Raw genomic sequence first — 20,895 nt, forward strand, 5'->3', positions numbered from 1 at the left:
CCTCCCTCCTGGCCATCTTGTGGTGGCCATCTTGTGTCCACATGGGGGCAGCCATCTTTGACCACATGGGGCAGCCATCTTGTGTGTTGGAGTGATGGTCAATTTGCATATTACTCTTTTATTAGATAGGATAGAGGCCTGGTGAATGGGTGGGGGCCAGCTGGTTTGCCCTGAAGGGTGTTCCGGATCAGGGTGGGGGTTCCCTTGGGCCATGGGTGGCCTGGGCGAGTGGCCTGTGGTGGTTTGCAGGCCGACCATGCCCCCTGGCAACCCAAGCGAAGGCCCTGGTATCTGATATTTATTTACCTTCTATAATTGAAACTTTGTAGCCTTGAGCGGAGGCCAGGGCCAGCCAGGAAGCTTGGCTTCCTCCATCGCTTGGGAAACCCAAGCCTCCTGCTTGCTTCAGCTCTGTGGCCACAACCATTTTTGTTGGGATTTATTTATCTTCTATAATTGAAACTTTGTAGCCTTGAGCAGAGGCCAGGGCTGGCCAAGAAGCTTGGCTTCATCCATTGCTGGGGAAACCCAAGCCTCCTGCTCGCTCCGTGGCTGCAGCCATCTTGGCTGGGTTAATTTGCATGCTCGCTCCTGTTTGGCTTGTGGGTGTGGCTTGTGGGCGTAGTGGAGGTATGGTCAATTTGCATGTTTCTCTTTTATTAGTGTAAATATATATAATTTTTTTAAGATTATCAATTTTGTCTTAATTTGAGTCTTATATAGGAAGACTTGAAGTCCTTGTGTCTAGTATTTGGCAAAATTCAGGCTGTATCAGGAGTGCAAAATTCAATGATATGTGTTCTTCATGGGTCTAGGAACTAATGATTCTTGAATGTAGATAGTTATATATTCATGAAATGAGCTGCAGATAAGCTCTATAAAGACAGTGACCACATCTGACTTGTTCACTTCTAGCTATCCAGACCCTAGAATAATGCTGGCATCTTGGATTTACTTAAGAATTTGCATTGGATTAATGAAGGAAAGAAGGAACTAAATGACTGCTTGGATCCAAGAATCCCAGGGAAACTGTGAAGTGCTAGAATCTGTTTGAATTCTTGCTATCCTTGATCCAAAGTGGTTTTGGTGAGTGCATATTTCAATTTGGCAAGTTTTATTTGCTATTTAATGACTTTCCATTTACCCTATCATACTATTGTCTGCTGGTCTTAGCCAAGTCTCAGTTATGTGAGAAATTATTTATCATGGCTGTCTCAGTTCACCTTTATGCAGAATGAAGATAGTAATATTTACATCAAAATGTTAGATAAGGTGTTTTAATGCAAACGAGGAGATAAGATAATACTAAGCTCTGATGTTATTTATTTAGGATATATTTCTCCTAATGCCCTTCTCAATTGGTATTATGAGTCCCTTTTCACTGTATTTTAAACGAATGTATTATCAACTTAACCACTTGTTTATAAACATCATGTACATTGTGAGGATCAATGTAATAATAAGCATGTTATTATTCATTGCATGTATTGAGTACTTATTATGTGCCAGGCAATGTTTTTAAGTTCTTTATACATATTAACGGTTTAGTCTTCACAAAATCTCTGTACCTAAATATTATCTATTATTAACCTATTATTAATCTTTTTTTACAGATGTGAATATTGAAACACAGGTTAAGTTACCCAAGGTATAACTGAGCTAGAATTAAAATGCAAATAATTTGGTTCCAAAACCTGTGTTCTTTTTTCCCCTTTTTAAATTAAACTTACTGGGGCAACAATGGTTAATAAGATGACATGTTTCAAGAGTACAAATTTGACACATTATCTGTATATTGCATTGTGTGCTCACCACCCGAAGTCAAATCTTCTTTTGTCACCATATATTTGACCCCCTTTACCCTTTATCACTCTCCTATCTCCCTTCATTCTGCTAACCACCATACTGTTGTCGGTGTCTATGAGTTTTTGTTTTATTTGATTTTCTTGTTTGTTAATTTCCATCCTCTCCATTGCCTTTTGCAGAAGGTAAGACAAGCCTTACCGATTCAACATCTATCAGATAGAACGTTGGTCCAGTAATGATAGCAGGTTCACTCCAGCTGATGTTGATGCTAAAAGGTGATGTTGCTACTACATACACATTTTCAGGAGGACCATCTGGAGCTGTAAAAATAGGAAATCATTTACTCATCTACATCTGAGTTAGTATTTGCTGCAGTATAATAATAAAGAAGTCATGAAAACTGGATAGCCATAATGAATTAATTATGCATTAATTTATAGTTCACAGCATGCTAAAGGTGTTGTTAAATGAAAACATGTAATTCCTTTCAAAATTACTATACATGAAGAACTTTCACATTAGAGATTAATGGCCATAGATACATGGTTTTTAAACTGAAAATAATGTGGAAAATAAAGCTTTACTATTGCTAAAATAAATATTTATTTTTATTCTAAAATATATAGCCTAACAAGTGTTCTAAGAAAACTTGTAAAACATATATGATTGCAGGAAAGTGAAACTGGCACAAGGTAATTAGATTCAAAATGTATTGTAATATGAATGTAAATTGGGCTTATTTTATTGTTTTCATTGAGGGGATAGCATAGTAAATAAGTTATACAACTGATCTTATTATTATAAATGTAAACATTTACCGGATTTATTATGATTACAAACAAATTCTTTAATTTATTCTATTTTTATTATTGCTGTTTTATTTTATCAAGAATGCAAAAGAAGGATAATATTTTAAGGAATTGACTAATGAAAACTCTATATAAGCTTTCTCTTTTTTACTTAATTTATGGGTGACACTGGTTAATAAGATCATATAGGTTTCGAGTGTACATTTCTATAATACATGATCTGTTTATTGCATTGTGTGCCCACCACCCAAAGTCAAATCATCTTCCATCAGTCAGAAAATGCTAAGAACCATATGATTTCATATGTGGGATGTAGGTTTTTAATTTGTGAAACCACTAGATATTAGAAGGGTTTATAAAATGTTAAGAAGTATTTATTCCCAGTTAATTGGCATAGACTTTGACCTAGGAATACAGTTGTACACATCTCTGTCCTCCTTTATTCCCTAGTAGATTCTAGAGACATTAAATATTGGGAACTAAGTATTTTACAGTATTTCTAACTGTTAAATCCACATAAGCAAACATTACTAGACAACATTATTCTGTAGATCCTGAGAAGGTATACAGAAGAAGATCAAATATTACTTTCCTCAAATAATTTATAAAAGGAGTAAGTTGTGTGATCTTGGTCAAACAATAAAATTTCTGTATCTCAGTTTCCTCCTCCTATACATACTTTATAGTGTTTTAAAAGAGGACTATGAAGACAAAACATGTAAAATTGGCCAGTATAGTGTTTGGCCCATCATTGTCATTTAATACAGTGTTTTATAATAAAGGGCAAAGTAAAGATAAGGACTAATTAGAAATACAAATAATCTATGAGAGGGCAAAGGGCAAATTGGTGAATACAGATGGAGCAGGAAGTAAAGGTAAAGTTGCACAGAGGAAATGGGAATTGAATAGGCTTGGAAAGATGAAAAGGATTTTGATAATCAGAAGAGTAGATTTAGGGGCACTTTTATGGGAAGAGGATCATAAGCAAAGCCACAATGACATAAACAACAGGGTCCACAGACAGAATTGTATTACCATACAATTGCTTTCTTTGGTAATCTTATGTTTATTATTTTATACATTAAAAAATATTCCTCTAGGAAGGGGTCCGAGCACTTCATCTGATGACCAAAGGAATCCATGGTACAGAAAAGATTCAGAATCTCTAAATTCAAGGAATAGAGATGTCACAGAGAGATCAGTGTTCGTTGAGAAATACAGTTGGGAACAAGCTTTAAATAGTAGTTTGGGAACTAAGTTAAGGAGCACTTGCTTATTATGTTAAGGAGTTTGAAGTTCATTCTTTAAACAATGGGAAGCCACTGTAGGGTTTTGAGAAAACTCAGGTAGCTCTGAAAAAAGTAATTGCTCAGAAGCATTAAGTCTAGGTAGTCTCCTTCCCAAAAACCAGGTGAGATATGATGAGACCCTGAACTAGAATAGTGACAGTAAGAATTGATAGGTAAATATGAATTCTAGAGTTATTTAGAAAATTTAAAAAGAACTTATAAGCTTATTGGATGTTCACACAAACTGAGTTAGAGGAAGTAGTAAAAGGTAATTCATATATTAATATTAGGAGAATGCTGATAGAGTTCACAACAGTGCATTAAGGAATAGATACTGGTTTTTGGTAGGGATAAGACTACAGAAGGAGATTATAAATTTGGATTTGTACTCATTGAATCTAAGAAACTCATGAGGATTAAGGTGCCTACCTGGCAATTAGAAAGATGAGACTAAAACTAGGAAGATAGGATGGAAAAGGTTTTTAAGTGTTTTCTTTAATTTCAGATAATCGCTTACAAATTGGGGCAGTATAAATATGAGAAGTATATTTAGTTCAAGTGATTCTACCAGATAGATATTTAAGGTGTTAATAGTAGCGACAATCTTCAAACTATGAATGAATTATTGGTACTTAGAACATATTTTTGAGAGAGATAATATATGAGGAATTTAGTGACAAACTCAACCCATAAAAATATTTTTAATGACAGCATCGAAATAGTTTAATAATGTTATTATAGAGCAGTGATTTTCAATTAATGTGCTGCAAGAATTTTTAAAACATACAGTACCTAACTACTTAGTTAGGAGCACTGACCTATTTTACTTTAGATTGTATAAAAAAAGGAATGACAACAGCCAACAAGACAAGAGTTGTCCAGTGTGAATGAATCAAAATTAAATTTTTTATTATATCGGCAAAAAAATCTATTTTTTGGTGTGCCACAGAATTTTAGCAATTAGTTTATGTGTGCCATGAAATAAATAAAAAAAAGGTTGAACACTGCTGCTATAGAAGAATCTAGCAAATATGTATAACAAAGTTTCTGTGGGAAAATGCTTATGGGGTGCCAAACATACTAGACTCCTGTCCACCTCCCCACTCAGCTCGTTCTCCCAGTCCCTGTCGGGCCCTCTTGTATCTCTTCTGACCATTGGGCAATACTCAGAACACTGACTCAGAGACCCAGTCCAAATAGCCCAGTGAAGCACCCAGGGGAGAGGAGGAGGAGGGGATTTCCCAGGATTCAGAGATTTGATGAGCTGAGAGGTGCTAATAATGGTGACAGAACTGGGTCTGGTGACTATAATAGAAGAGATCATGGAATCTGCATATTCTGACATGTTCAGTCTTATTACTTCTAGCTTTATGAAAACTGACTCAAATTTTAGCATAATTTGTTTAGGTTACCATGCATAGCAAATGAGCATAATAAGAGCTCTCCCACCACCAGCATAATTAATTGCTTTTGGGTGTCCTCACAGAATAATGCACTCCATTTGCAAGAGTGGCAACCCTTTTCCTTTTCAAACTGGATATTCCTTAGCAGTATGCCCACCTTCTCCTTAACAAACAGCAGCTCTGAATCTCTTTATTAAAAATGTTAAATAAGTGAATGGGCTTCAGGATCAAGTATAACATTACTGAGAATTATTACATTAGCCTCCTCATGGAGAAACCGGCTTTGAAAAATATAAAATCTTTGGTGGATTTCAAAGGTCTGTCATCTGCCTTTGACTCTGTAAAAGAAAATGAGCTACAAGCAAAGTATCAGTTTATTAGGCCCCTTGATTATTAATGTTTTAGCCAAACCTGCCTTCTAGCTCTGTAAGAACCATGGTGGGAGAAGCAATTTTCTGACAGACCACACATTTCAAGTGGTATTAGACAGGAAGATATTTTTGGCTTCCCTTCTCTTTATTTATACCCAAATGTTCTGTTGGCTTTTAGATGAAATTTATGTATTCATCCAACCAACAGGTATTTATTGAGCGCCATCTATATTCCCAGCACTAAAAAACACAAAGCCCATGGGAGTGATCAAGGTAGGTATGGACCTATCATACAGAGCTTCTAGTTTTTAATGGCTCTTCTTCACTCCACAACTGTTTAGTGAACATATACTATATACTGGACACTTTTGAGGTGCTGAGATAGAGATGAGAAGCAAAGAGATGGGAAGCATGAAACCTCTATGTTAGTGGAAGGAGACAAATAACATCTAAGTATAGTATAAAAATTTGAATCAATATACAAGTAAAAATATACCATGTTAAGAAGTGATATGTACTATGGCAAACAATGGGAATGGGGATGCTGATGGAAGTTACCACATTAAATATGGCGGTCTGGGTATGCCTCTCCATGCAGATGACATTTAAACAAAGACTTGAAGGAGGTAAGGGAGAAATAGTGTCACAGGGAGGAAAGTGGATCCTGCAAAGACCCTGAGACAGGAGTATACCTGGTGTGTTCTATGAATAACAAGGTCTCTGGTGAGTCTGGAGTTATGTAAGTCAAACAAGAGCTGGAAACAAAATGGGGGCCAAGTCATGTAGGGCCTTTGATGCCACTGCTTAGGTCTTTAAAAGAACCAGAAGGGGCCTCTGTAGATTTTGGTATCTAAATCATATCAGAAAGACGGGTCAAATAAATTAGATCAAAAGAGGGCAGACTATGTCTAGAATCTATCTGATTCATGTACCTTGATAGAGTATACCAACTCAATGGCCGTCAGGACTACACTTTTAAACCTAACTCATTCTAACAGGCAAACAAGGCTGTACAATTTGTTGCCCAGACATCACAAACAGTTTACTGAGAATTTTCTGTGGCTAAGAAAGTTGACAAGATTTTTCTGTGACTATGTTGATGGTAGCTTGTGGTTGTAAATATTTCCAGGGAAATATGTCCATACCTTCTCTGCTCCATAATCTGGGTCCTTTGGGTTTCAACTAAGGAGAGATCCAAAATCATTTCCCAAGGAAAACCTTGACTAGTTTTGCAAATATGTCTATAGACCAGCTCAGAAAGCAGTATGATGCCTTATTCAACTTCTAATCTTTCATAGTAAAATGTCAAGCCTGTAATCACTCCTTAAATACTAGCAATCAAAGCCCTCATCAGGGAGTGTCTGTTACCCATGCAAAGCAGAGAGAAAAATAACATTCAAAATAATTCATGGCACACAGTAACCGTTAATAGTACTAAATATTTTAAGGTCTATACAGTAATCAATCATTATGAAAAGGTAAAGTATTTAGCTCCTTGCTGAGATGTGCTTTAATGCCAGTTTTTGAACTTTTTCCTAGTTTCTTTCTTTCTTTTTAAAAAACAATCACTCTAAACATTTGCATTTTCAGTAAATTCAATGAAATTGCCTATTTTGTTACAAAAGTGTTTCCTTTGTTGAATCCTTTGTGAAAACTTTTTCTTCAAATATATTATACAATTTGTATACTTGAAGGATTAGAATATGATGGAATAAGAACTCTTAAATCCAAGCTAAAAAACAAAGGAAAACACATACATAACTGAACTGATATATGAATATGTTATTTTCATGTAATATATATTTCATCTGTATATTGCAATAAAAATGATAATTTGATTAATTCATAAGTAATTTGAGAGAAATATTTAGGATACCATATGCTCAAGTCTATTATATAATAGTATCTAATTATTTTTAAATTATTTAAATATTACAGTGTACTTATAAGTATATAAAATTTCATTTCTTTTAGGTAATTTTTTCTTGGAATTTATCAAAATTCCAAAATACATATTAAAATAATTCCATATTATACATTTTATCTCAGTGTACAGTAAATTAGTATTAGATTCAAATAATGGGAATACAGAATTACAGTTATGAATATCAATAATCAAAATAAAAGAAGCTGATGGCAGTAAAGGTATGAGAGTTGAAATATGCCAGCTTAAAAGCTTAGTAACATATAAGCATCCTTGGGAGACTTTGTTTGTCTCTCCATAAACTGTCACATTCTGATTTAGGATTGTTTGTGAAATGAATCTCGTCAGTAATGGGCCAAGATATCACTATACCCTTTCTCTTATAAATCACAGCAATTTACTCAGTAAGAATGATCTATCCTTATTCTCTCATTCTCCATAATCCAATCACTTCCTCTCATAAGCACTTTCACCCTGGTTTTCACAATAATGCATTTTCTGTAACTAACAACCATCATTTCCTGATTATCATGCTTCTATCCTTGCACAGGAATGTGGGTCTTATGTGGGTCAGGGTCATCTTTCCCATCCATCTGTGTCCTCATGCTAAGTGTGTTAGCTGAAAGGTGAGTCTGGATAGACCATCATTTTGCCTAGTCCATATAAAAGTTTGAATGCCCCCAAGTCTGTGCCACTTTGATTAAGGACCATCAAATTTTGGTGTGTCTAATACTACACTTTCAGAATAAGCACATTCAAAGACTTATTAGTAACTTTACCTTCTGCAGATCCCTGTAAATTTAATTTAATGATGAAAAATGTAGAAAATACTCTATGGTTTTTAGTGCACCATGCTAGATTGACTTTCCTACAAGAATAAATACAAATAAATAAATGATTTGACAGCCACTTGAAGGACAGAAAATCTTGAGCTCTGTGCACAAATGATTTAAATTGTCTGCACATTTGTTCAAGTTCAGTTTAAAGCTTATTTAAAGGGCCTACCGTTCAGGGTATTTTAGTTCCAGAATTTGGTACACTGGACCACCAGATTCCCAGCTCTGGTCACCACTACATGGATTCAGTTGTTTCTCAACTACACAAATGTTAGTGACCTGTAAAATTGTGAGTTGGCTTTGATTCACCTGGAAGAATTTGTTTTGAGTTTTAGAAGTCTCTCAGGACTAAAGATGAGGCTGGGTAGTTTGGATGAATTTCTTGTGTCTTATATAATTCAGGGCATCAAGGGCCCTGAAGAAGTTCAGCGATTAGATTGACCATATTTATGCAGGCCCAGAGCATCTCGGGACATATCTCACTGATTAAACACTGTTTTAGTCGACTGACCTTCCCTGGTGTTAGATGTTTCCCTAGAGCCCAGTGATTTCACTGCCCCGTATAGGAGACTACTGTTGTTGTATCAAATATCTCCTACTGCTTTACAAGACTTTAATTTAGTTTTATAGTTACATTTCCCAATAGCAAGATGGTATCACAAGGAGCAAATATTACAAGCCTAAAAATCTGTCCATTAGTCTATTTGATAAGTCCCGAGGATCATTTGTAAACATCCCAACATTAGACTTCATTGTATGACTTTCTTCTTTGATGCTTAATTAGTAGTTTTCCAACTCATTTCAGACTGGCTTAAGGTGAAAAAAACAACAGCACCAAATAAAACAAACAAAACTCTGCCACTTCCAATACTAGGTATGCCAGGTAAGACTGAACATTTTCTAATTGTGAGTGCCATTATTTTTAGAATCCGATAACATCATTTTTGGAATTGCATCAAGTTTACAAAACAACATTCTACAGCAGTGGTTATCAAAATGTGACCTCCAGTCCCGCAGCAACACCTAGGAAGTTATTAGAAAAGCAAACTCTGAGGCCGTACCCCAGACCTACTGAATCAGAAGCCCTGGGGAGGCTCCAGCACTGAGTTTTAACAAGCCTCCCTGATGATGCTAATGCCTTTGGTATAAGAACCATTGCTCTACAATATCAACATGCCATTTGAAAAAGTAGTGGTGTTGCTCTTCAGATCAGTTGACCGGTGATTACAACTCTTATAAAAAGGCTGGAAAAGGAGATTAAATGACTGCTCTCTGAAGGCTAGGGAAGTAGTGGTGGAGGGCTTGGCAGCTGGTGATAAACATGGGAACATGTATCCAGCCAACAGACATGCCACAGATTAGTCTCTTCCCACCTTTCATTTATTTTAATTCTGGATAAACTAAAAGAGTTTTCTTCCTTCCATCACTCCCTCCCATTCACAAAGTTCCTAGAGTGATAACAGATCAACATGCTTCATAAGAACATAGGAAAACATTATTAGCTCCACCTGGAAGCTCTGTGAAGGAACAACCTGAAATAATTCAGATAAGGTTATCATATATGGAGTGTTAGGGCCAGGGTAAATGTTGTTATTTTGTCCACCCATTCATTGTATGCAGGTACAATGAATTAATGGTAAAATAAAAAAGAGAAAAGAAACCAAAAGTGTAGATTGGGATTATGTGTGTTAGGAAAAATCCCATCCAATTTGTTTAGGAATGGAGATGTTTGTGTTACTTACTAGAACTTATATAATATCTCCAGGTCTTTCTTAGTCCCAGTTGCCAAAGCTAATAATATCACATAGTGATAATCCTTAAAATTTCCTTTACTGATTAGTTTTTAGTGCTTTTGCTGAAAAAGATATTCCATTTGCTTATACAAATTGGATTTCAAAATATTTTATTGATATTCTAGAAAACTTGCTTAACAACCTTACAAAAGCTTTATTGACATTAAATATAGAGTCAAATGCTTTATTAGATAGTTTAATTTTATATGCTTACTATTATTTCCTTTGCATTATGATTTCACTTGAATATCTCCTCTTTGTAGTCTTACTTAGCACCCCTCCACCTCTTATTACTTTCATACCACTATGAGGCTTTGCCCAAGTACTAGTCACATTCTAAGATCTCAGGCTCTTCCCTAGAGATGAATGAGGTTCATGAATGAATCAAAGTGTGTAAAATTCTTAGAATAAATAGTACCAGCATCTATTAATAAGCATAGCTATTGTTATTGTTTTTATCCATCCAGCCAAGGTCTCTCAATTCAGTTATTGGGTCCAATCAGAAAATAACCTAAACCACCAGGTATAGTAATCCTATAGAATTTACAGAATTGGGAGTTTTGCATAGTCAACTCAGAATTCTCCCCACTTCCTTAGTAAATGTAGGAGAAAAATGAAGCTGAGTTTTTGTAGACCCAAGGCCTGGTACTGAGGCAGACGTGAACTGAGGTCAATGACCAAAAGAACAAAGGTTTAAGCCTATTTCACACTTCTCTCTAAATCAAGAGAAAGAAGATTCTCAGAAGACTAAAAATAAATTCAATTCTACCTGAGATTTGAAGTTTGAGATGAGAAAGTGAAAGAATTCCTTTTTTAAAAATGATAAAATGCAGCTAGCTATAAAGGGAGAATTTTTTTTTCTTTTTTTCATTTCTTTTTGGTTAGGTTAACCAGGTTTTCTATAATATTGATTTTAAAATATAATATAGTGATAATCCTTATAATTTCCTTTGATTTTTAGTGATTTCACTGAAAAACACATTCTATGTGCTATGTAATGGCCTTTCAAATGTTTTTATTTAAATTCTGAAAAACTCATTTAATAACCCGGCAATAGCTCTTTTGAATTAAATGTATAGTTGAATGATTTATTAAAAGTTTAATTTTATGTGCTTAGTATTATGTCCTATAAATTATGATTTTATCCAAATAGCTTCTCTTTGTAATCATACTTAGCAGCCCAAATTTAGACATCGTTCTTCTTTGTTTTCTTCATAGACTATCAACCTATTATGATGTAGCTTGCTATACCAATTCATTAAGAGTTTATCATCTCAGTTAATCATTTAAATAATACAATGAATACTGCAATCTATTTAAAGGAGGCATTTATCATTTTCACATATTGCTTAAAATATTTATCTATTTACTACATGATTATTTCATTTCCATATGCAGTAATTCATACTTCTTATATTAATTAAAAGGGAAAAGAAAAAATATTTACATATATATTATATACTGATTTTGTGAAATAAAGGAAGCTGAACATGTCAAATATAGAAATTTTTAATTTTTGCAATAACCATGCAATAAACAATTATGACACTACATGATCGGTATTTCAGAAGCAAGTTTTGGGAGATGGAATGGAGAGAGGAATTTATAGAAAAGGCTGCTCTCCAAAAGAAGGACAGTAAGAAAAAAAATAAATGATTCTGAAGCATAAAGAAGAAAAAACAAGGCATATATAGGGAATATAAAGCAAGACTATAAAGGAGGCCATTGTGCAGCATACTAAAAAGTATGATTTTTATACAACAAGAAAGTATAAAACTATCAAAGCTTTTAAGCAGAGGAATAACATGTCATGTAGGTGTATTCAAAAGCTGAGTTCAGATGGAAATAGATAAAATGGGAACAGAAAGACTATTTAGATATCTTTTGTAATAATCTAGGGTATGCATTTTAAAGGTCTGGATTTAGAGACCCTTAACAGAAAAAAAATAAACTTGGTAAGTATTTAGTAAGTAAATTCAATAGGACTCAGATATGGACTTGGGGGTGAGGATTGCTAGAAAGAATTAAAAATTATTCATAGATTGCTCATTTCAACAGTTAGATGAATAATGGTACAATGCACTGAGACAGGAAAAGGTTTATAGTGGGGGAGGGGCAACGATAACATGGGGTCTGAGATTTCTGTGGAAACCTAAGTAATCGTACTAGTAACTTTAATGTACAAGTCTAGAAGAGAAAGATATTGTCTTTTTTTAAAAGTTGACTTTAGAAAGAGAGAGAGAAAGAGAGAGAGAGAGAGAGAGAGAGAGAAACATCAATTTGCCATTCCACTTATTTATGCATTCATTGGTTGATTCTTGTAGGTACCCTGCCTGGGGAAGATCCAACCCTCAACCTTGGCGGATCACGATGATGCTCTAACTAACTGGGCTACCAGCCAGGACATGTTGTCTTGAATTACACATTTGGGAGTCTCAGAAAATTAACTGAGAATACTTTCCACAGCACCTAACTAATTTCCTCATGTGTAGAATAAATTAAATTCATTTCCTCTAGTAGCAGCAGGATAAAGTCTATTATAAAAATGAACTACTGGTAAATCAAATAGGCTTCTTTATGTCTTAGACTATGTCTTCTTATTTATTTATGGCTAACCATCATATAATTGCTTCTTTACAGAGAGGATAATATCTACTTCTATTATGAGAGCATTCATCACATTAATTGAATAACTCATTAACAATTGCTTATTTTAAAAAAATGCTATGCCATACTTTGCCCTCTATTTGGTTTTTCTTCTTTTTAGATCATAAAGTTGCATTCCTTGGAAACTTCTTTGATGAGGCATGTTTTGTTGAATTTTTTTAACCTAACAGATGTTTGGGTAGTTAAAATTCCTCATGAGTACGGTATCCTGTGGTTTTCACAACCTAAGTGCTACCCCAGGAATTTTTCTTTCTTGCTGTCTTCCAGTCCTGGTGGTCCATAGGAGATGCACATTATGAAGAGTCTCAATTCATTCCATTCTAATTTCACACCCATACTCTTTTAAAGTTATACATTTCCTCAACATTTGAAGTACCTATTGTGCACCACAGGGATACTTAGCAGTTTTCCAGTCTATATTCCTCCCTCTACTCAACTCAAATTGCTTTTGAGTATAGGGGTAATAAAAAAATAATAGATTAGTAAAATGATCTGCAAGATTTTAATGTTACAAGTTAAATATTTCTGCCATTTGTAATTTCTGTGCTTGTTTGTGTCTATATGCACACAGCATGAAGTAGAGAGTTATGGCTATTACACAGATGACTTAAGGAGAATAGCAATTTGGCTTCAATGATCTAGATCAGAGTATGTGGGAGAAAGAAATGTTAGCTTGTGTTGGCTGAATACAATTTTCTTTATTCACTCTAGTGTACAGTGGTAGATTCAGATTCAGGAAGTAATCCAATTTAACCCTCAGCTTTCAATCCAACTCTGCTCCCTGGATCTTTAATTTGAGTTTTCTTCTTTACTAGCTCAGAACATATTTACTAATTTTACAAGCCATTTCAGAACATTTTAAAATAATATCTAAAACTAGGTTGTCCTGTATTTGAGTTGTTCAAAGTGAATAATGTGAGTACAAACTATCCATCAGTTGCTCTCTCCTTATCCAGAAGTTCCAGGTTTTGACAAGAGGTTCTATGTTGCTAAGAGCCTGGGCACAATTTGATGCTATTAGAATAAAATGCACATATCAGAAAGAGTAATTTTATACCAACTTATATTGTTGTTTTGCCTTTTCTATTATTCAGATAAGTTGTTCACTTTCATAATTTTATCTTCTTGTCCTATTATAATAAAAGGCTAATATGCAAATCAACCAAATGGCGAATGACCAGTCTCTATGACATGCACTCACCACCAGGGGGCAGACGCTCAATGCAGGAGCTGCCCCCTGGTGGTCAGTGCACTCCCACAGGGGGAGCGCCACTCAGCCAGAAGCCAGGTTCACAGCTGGCGCGCGCAGCAGCGGTGGCAGGAGCCTCTCCCACTTCCACGGCAGTGCTAAGGATGTCGAAATGATGGCTTAGGCCCGGGCCTAAGCCGTCAGTTGGACATACCCTGTGGGCTCCTGGACTGTGAGAGGGTGCAGGCCAGGCTGAGGGACCTCCCCCCCACCCCCGAGTGCAAGAATTTCATGCACTGGGCCTCTGATATATTATGAAATAACAATTTTTTAAAAAACAAAGATAGGTAATACAAAACTTACTAATTATCTTCATCCAGATTATTTCTAATGTTTGCAAATGGCTATACTTTCCTTGTTTGGTCTGCAATCAACATCTAAGCATTCCTTACATTTAATTTTAAAAACATCACTGCTTTCAAGATCTTTGTTGCTTGACTGTTCTAATTTTTTTTATTCTTATACTATATGTTACTTTACCATATATAGATATATATTATCTTGCAATAATATATGTAGTGTCTTTTTGTCTTTTATATCAAATGTAATCTTAGATGATCTCTACTTGGCTTAATATAATAAATACAACTTTTTTTAGTGCACTATTATGAAATTCAAATATTATCATTAGAAAAATGTCCCCTCAATTCTTAAAACTAAAAATTTAACCAACTAATTTTCCTGACTTATACAATTAAGATAACATACTATTCCCACCCACATATGACTATTCAGATGAAAAGCTTATAAGTTTGAAAACATTAAGAAAAATTATATGTATTATTACAAATTCTGAAATACAGGGTGGGGCAAAAGTAGGTTTACAGTCATGAGTATGCAAATAGTTTTTCCTTGTATTATTGTTTATTAATTATTGTATTATTTTCCATAGGAACAACTGTAAACCTACTCTTCGCCACCCTGTATATAAATCTTTTCATTTTCTCTTAATCACAATGGAATAAAGGCAAAAAGCAAGGAGCCAAGAATAGATCTCTTGGCACTTCAAAACTTAGAATCAAAGAAAAAGAGGATGAGCAAAGGAGGCTTAGAAAGAGCTACCAGAGAGGTAGGAAATAAATCAGAAGGGTAGATTTCACAGAAACCAAAAGTCAAAGTGCTACAAAGAGGAGAGCTTGGACAATCGTGTTGAAGGCTGACTTGTCTAGATTCTATCTCAAATGTTGAACTGCATTAACAAACATTTATTGGACACTTACTATACAAACATTATGCCAGGTACTTTGGGGAATAGAAACAAAAGATGCACTTAGTGCCCTAGAAAATAAAGCCTCTAGATCAAAGCTTATTTCACTGTCAATAAAGGACTATAACAGCATCCATTTATCACTGAAAATCTGTGTGTGTTACTCTACTAATAGGTACTCTTTTTATTTTTTTATTTTTATTTATTTATTTTTTAAATATATTTTATTGATTTTTTATAGAGAGGAAGGGAAAGGGATAGAGAGTTAGAAACATCGATGAGAGAGAAACATCGATCAGTTGCCTCCCGCACGCCCCCTACTGGGGATGTGCCCGCAACCAAGGTACATGCCCTTGCCTGGAATCGAACCTGGGACCCTTCAGTCCACAGGCCGACGCTCTACCAATGAGCCAAACCAGTCAGGGCAATAGGTACTCTTTAAAAAAAAAAATGATTTGGATTTAAAGATAATCACCTAGTAAAAGTCTTGTTTAATATAGAAGGATGGTAACATAAGGCCCCCATATCTTGGAGGGTTTGTGTGAGATGGTGTTGGGATGAGTGATTGGCAACCTAAAATTTGCTCTGGAGGCCTTGGAGCAGGAAAGGCATTTCAAAGACAGTGTAGTCATCTCTCAGAGCAGAACTTGATTTACAATTTATTTGTTTTGTATGGTAGCCACCATAATTATATGTGGACTAGAGGCCCGATGCATGAAGATTCGTGCAAGAATGGGCCTTCCTTCCCCTGGCTGCTGGCACTACCTTAACTCCAGCCAGAGTTGCCTTTTTGCTCTGGCCCAGAGCCACCTTTCCGCCTTCCCATGCTGCCCAGATGCTCAGAGCGGCTGGGGTGATGCGGAACACCTGTGTCCCGCCCCACCCCTGGCCGCTCAGCACCTGCATATGCAAATTAACCCGCCATCTTTGTTGGGTTAATTTGCATACTCACTCCTGATTGGCTGGTGAGCATCGCAAAAGTACAGTTAATTTGCATCTTACACTTTTATTAGTATGTATAGTGTTCTTGATAAGTAATAGAAACATTTACTTAATTATGGTTAATATCTAAACAAAGAGGGTAACAAGTTAAGTTTTTTTTTTTTTTTAAATATTAAACTAAAGTTGCAAGAACAATCTTTACCCACCCTTAGTGATTTTTCTGGAAAAACATTTAAAGAGTGTTTACTTGAATGCAGAAGTCCTGAAATATGTGTAGATGGCAGAACAATTTTGAGAGATTATTTTGTGTTTCTTCTCTGTATTTTTCCCTTTTCCCCATCTCAAGTTGGGAGTCAGACTCTGGGTACTTCATTATGTCAGAACTTTGTTCAAGTGAAAAGTATACACTAAAAAGCTTTTAGAAGACAGATCTGTCTAGGAGGGAGAGAGGGAGGGAGAGGGAGAGGGAGAGGAAAAGGGAGAGGGAGAGGGAGAGGGAGAGAGAGAGGGAGAGGGAGACTACAGTCATTGAAAAGGTTGTAAAGCCTGGTTTCATATCCTCCAGATATGAAGGGAAAATGTAAGCATGGACAAAGGGTTCTTGATATCAATTACTATAGTCTAATGACATTCAAGAAAAAGCAGCAATGCTTTGTTGTAATATAAAACTCTATAACACAACTCTGAAAGCCTGAGAAAACCCCAATGACAGAAATAAATTTCCCATTGGTATTCAATTAAGTTAAAAGTAAATGTGTTATTACTTGAGTTAGTTTGTGTACTAACTCAGTAATTTTTATGTTCAGTGATTTTTACACTATTTAATTAAGTAGAAATCAACACACATATAAACTACAACAGAAATCAGTGTGTGTGATATATAATGATATAGAGCATATGCATATATATATATATATACTCTTATTCCTGTATATATATATATATATATATATATATATATATATATATATATGTTGTTAACAAAAATGAATCCACACCTTAACAGTTGATAACTCACTTAATTTTCACTCCTTTTCAGGTTTAACTGATTTGAAATAATGGGTGAAGCCTGACTAAGCTTTGTTCAAAGAAAATTTGTCCTAAAGTGCCACTAGATTTTTTTATGAGGATACATAAAAGATAAAGTTTACTGTATAAAACCAGCAACAGTTGACAAATTGAGGACACAAAAATACCAAATGAAATTATTATTGATGTTTGTGATTCCATTGCTTCACATTGTCAGCAGTGCCTGGACAAGAATGGTCATCAGTTTGAAAACAGGCACTGACAAAAGAAATTATACCTTTATGTATGTGGGAAACTGTCTATTGTCTTCACTAGCAGAGAGGTGTGGACAAGGATCCCGGAATGCTGGTGACCCTTGAGCTCTGGCAAAGGTCAGGGCTGTACAACCACTGTTTAGTCCAGACAATGGTAGCTGAAGCAACTTCCCTACCAGACAGTCATATAAATCCTTACTGATAAAATAGTCTGCCTGTTACTGGAAACTGCCTGCCTAAGGGCTATAGGTGTATCTCAAATTGCATAAAAGGATGGCAAGGCCGGAGCCCAAGTGGAGTCCTTCCTCTTGAGTTGGGCTCCCACCTGGTCCCCCAATATTTCCAAATTATTTCTTGTCTTGCCTCTTTCATTTGCATGCAGACCCTCTTCCAGAGCCCAAACCCTGAACCACGCAGGACGTGGGTATTCACGTCTGTAGATTATTCTGTACACACACACACACACACACACACACACACACACACATGCACATATAGTTAGCATGAAAACCATCATTTACTTAACGTTAATGATGTTGTCACAGCAAGTAAGTTTTAAAATATAAAATTTAGGTTGTAAGAGCAATCTTTACCTACACTTTGAGAACTTCCTATGGAAAATCAATTAAAGAACTTTTTCTTGAATGAAAAAATAGATGTATATGTAAACTCACGGCCAGGCAGGGTTTGTGCAGATATCCAACTTGAAGCATTGCCATAGCCAGCGTTGGTGCTGGCAGCCACTTGGAATCTGTACCATCTAAATTTCTTTAAGCCATATACTGTCTCTTCGGTTAGGTCAACTTCATCGAGGTATTGAATTTTTTGGTGTTCGATACATTCTTCAGAATCCCATTCTCTGCAATTTTGAGCCCGAAGTTGAGCGGTGATCTTGTAATTTTGGAAGTAACCGAAGATAGTGTCAGGTCTCATCCATGTCAATGTTGCACTAGTTGACTGAACATCAGAAAAAGCAACATTTGTGGGAACACTGGGAACTAAGTTAAAGAGAAAAAATACAAAACCATTGGAATGACCAAACATTTTGTAAACAGAAGTAAAAGATGGGATTTAAAAATACTACTTATAATGTAACTAGTGGCATAATAAGGTGTCTTATTACAATTGCTCTTAGATTAATATTAAGTTGATGCTTCAGAGACCACAGGTTCAAAGAGGTAGAAGACAAAATAATTGTGATTATTTTTATATCTAGTTTTGCTCCCTAATTCATTTACAATATAAGCTTTTGCTTCATATATACAAGCACTGGTACAAAAAAAACTTGCATGCTCATATAGTCCTATGTCCTTCCCTAGGTATGGTCTGAGTTTTTAATGTTCAGTTCCTAAGAAAGACATTCTATATTTAAATGTCTAGACAGACACAAGGACATCTTATACATAGTAAATATTGATAATAAAATAATTTAAAATAAACACAATTATTAAATGGATTAATAATTAGTTATTTTATCTTGCACAATTTAGAATTAACAAAATTCTTTCTAGAATGTCATCCAGCACACTGATATTAATACTCAGACTAAGACATCTGTGTATCACCTATAATACATGCTCCTACTTGAACTCACTTATTGGATTTCATACTTACTATTGGTTTGCTATATATATACCATGTGCCAGGCTCAGAGCCTGTTTAGGGATTAAAGATACATAAGGTTTATGCCTTTTTTTTTAAATAGCCATTTATTGGATAAGAAATATAAGCATATTATGGTTAGAAATATGAAAGAACAATATACTAAGTGGTATGGGTACTTCCTTCAACCATGCCTATATGCCAGGACTTTTGCTCAGAAGGCTGACATAGAATGAATGATAACAATGACTTGTATGGAAATGGCATAATTCATAAAAACTATATACAAACTTAAAAATAAGACAATTAATAAATAAATAGAAAACTCACTCATTCCTAAACATATCATATGAATTCAACATTTAATAAATACAAATGAGCACCCAATTTGTTCCAAGTGATATTGTAGGTTCAGGGAATACAATGAAGAAAATAAACTAAAGTCCCTACCCTTGTGTAATTTACATTAAGGAAGTTTATCTGTCTATCTATCTATATAAAGAGGAAATATGCAAATTAGACCAGGACTCTGTAACGGGTCACGACCAGACAGGAGGAGGTTGTGTGCGCATGTGAGGCCAGGAGCAGAGACAAAGACAGAGATGAAGGCCTGCCCGAGGCGGTGCAGCAGCTCCAGTGGCCCAGTGCAGACACAGGCAGAGGGGCCGGGGGGCCTGGGGCTGGCCGAGCCAGCGTGCTGGCTTGGGCAGCCCCAGAGTGGACACAGGCAGGGGGGTAGGGGGAGCCTGGGGCAGAAGTCAGGCACGGGTCCCAGCCGCCCTGTGGCAGTGGTTTGGCCTGACTCGCACGGTGGCCCACAGGGCGCCTCCTCACATGGCAGGAGGCGGGGCGCCTCCTCACGCACATTCAATCGCTCACTGGGCCTCTAGTAAAAGTGTTCCCTCGTGAGTTGGACCAGGAGACTGTGAGTTTGATTGCTCGCTATGATGTGTGCTGACCACCAGGGGGCGGTGCAGAACGAAAGAAGGTCCCAGCCAGCAGCCGGCAGCCAGCAGCTGGGGAAGGAAGGCCTAATGGGCCCTGACTGCTAGCAAGGCCTAGGGATCCTACCCGTGCTCAAATTTCATGCACCAGGCCTCTAGTATACAATAAAAGGATAAATAAGTATTAGATATAGTACTTTGGGTGACGATTTGTGTTGTGGAGGAAAATAAGGAAGCAAAAAAGAACAAAGAATTACAGGGATATTGAAATTTAATTGAGTTGTTAGAGAAGGCCTCACTGATTAGAAAACATGATGCTCCTGATAAAGGTGGGGAAAGTAAACGTGAAAATTTGGGGAAAGATCATCCCAGCAGAAGAAAATACATTATTAAGGACCCGAAGTTGTAACTATGCTTGGATATTTGAAGAATAACATAGAGGACAGTGTGTCTACTAGGAGTCAAAGTCTAAGAAAAAAAAACACTGAAAGCCAGATTATGTACAATGTTGTAAATCATTATTACTTTAATCTGAATAGAAAAGTGACAGGCTCTAACATATGTTTTCATGGAATCACCCGAGCTGCTGTGTTGTGAATAGACTAAGGGATACAAGGGTGAAAAGAGGGAGAATAATTAGGAGGCTATTGTAAAGTCAACATAGGAGATCATGATGGCCTAGCCAGTGGTTGGCAAACTCATTAGTCAACAGAGCCAAATATCAACAGTACAACGATTGCAATTTCTTTTGAGAGACAAATTTTTTAAAC

The 20,895-nt window shown here is 35.9% G+C and overlaps 1 protein-coding gene across 2 annotated transcripts in view; it reads right to left on the minus strand.

The window, feature by feature from the left end:
- PTPRQ (protein tyrosine phosphatase receptor type Q) overlaps positions 1–20,895 on the minus strand; it is a gene marked incomplete at its 5' end in the record, with an annotated part of 279,161 nt that overhangs the window by 69,665 nt on the left and 188,601 nt on the right. For both annotated transcript variants that reach the window (XM_080660148.1, XM_080660147.1), the window contains 2 exons: positions 2,005–2,126; positions 18,254–18,577. In XM_080660148.1, the coding sequence (XP_080516274.1) occupies positions 2,005–2,126; positions 18,254–18,577 (446 nt within the window). The remainder of the gene's footprint in view (positions 1–2,004; positions 2,127–18,253; positions 18,578–20,895) is intronic.

The sequence above is a fragment of the Plecotus auritus genome (assembly GCF_963455305.1).
Source record: "Plecotus auritus genome assembly, chromosome: 3".
NCBI classification, from domain to species: Eukaryota; Metazoa; Chordata; class Mammalia; order Chiroptera; family Vespertilionidae; genus Plecotus; species Plecotus auritus.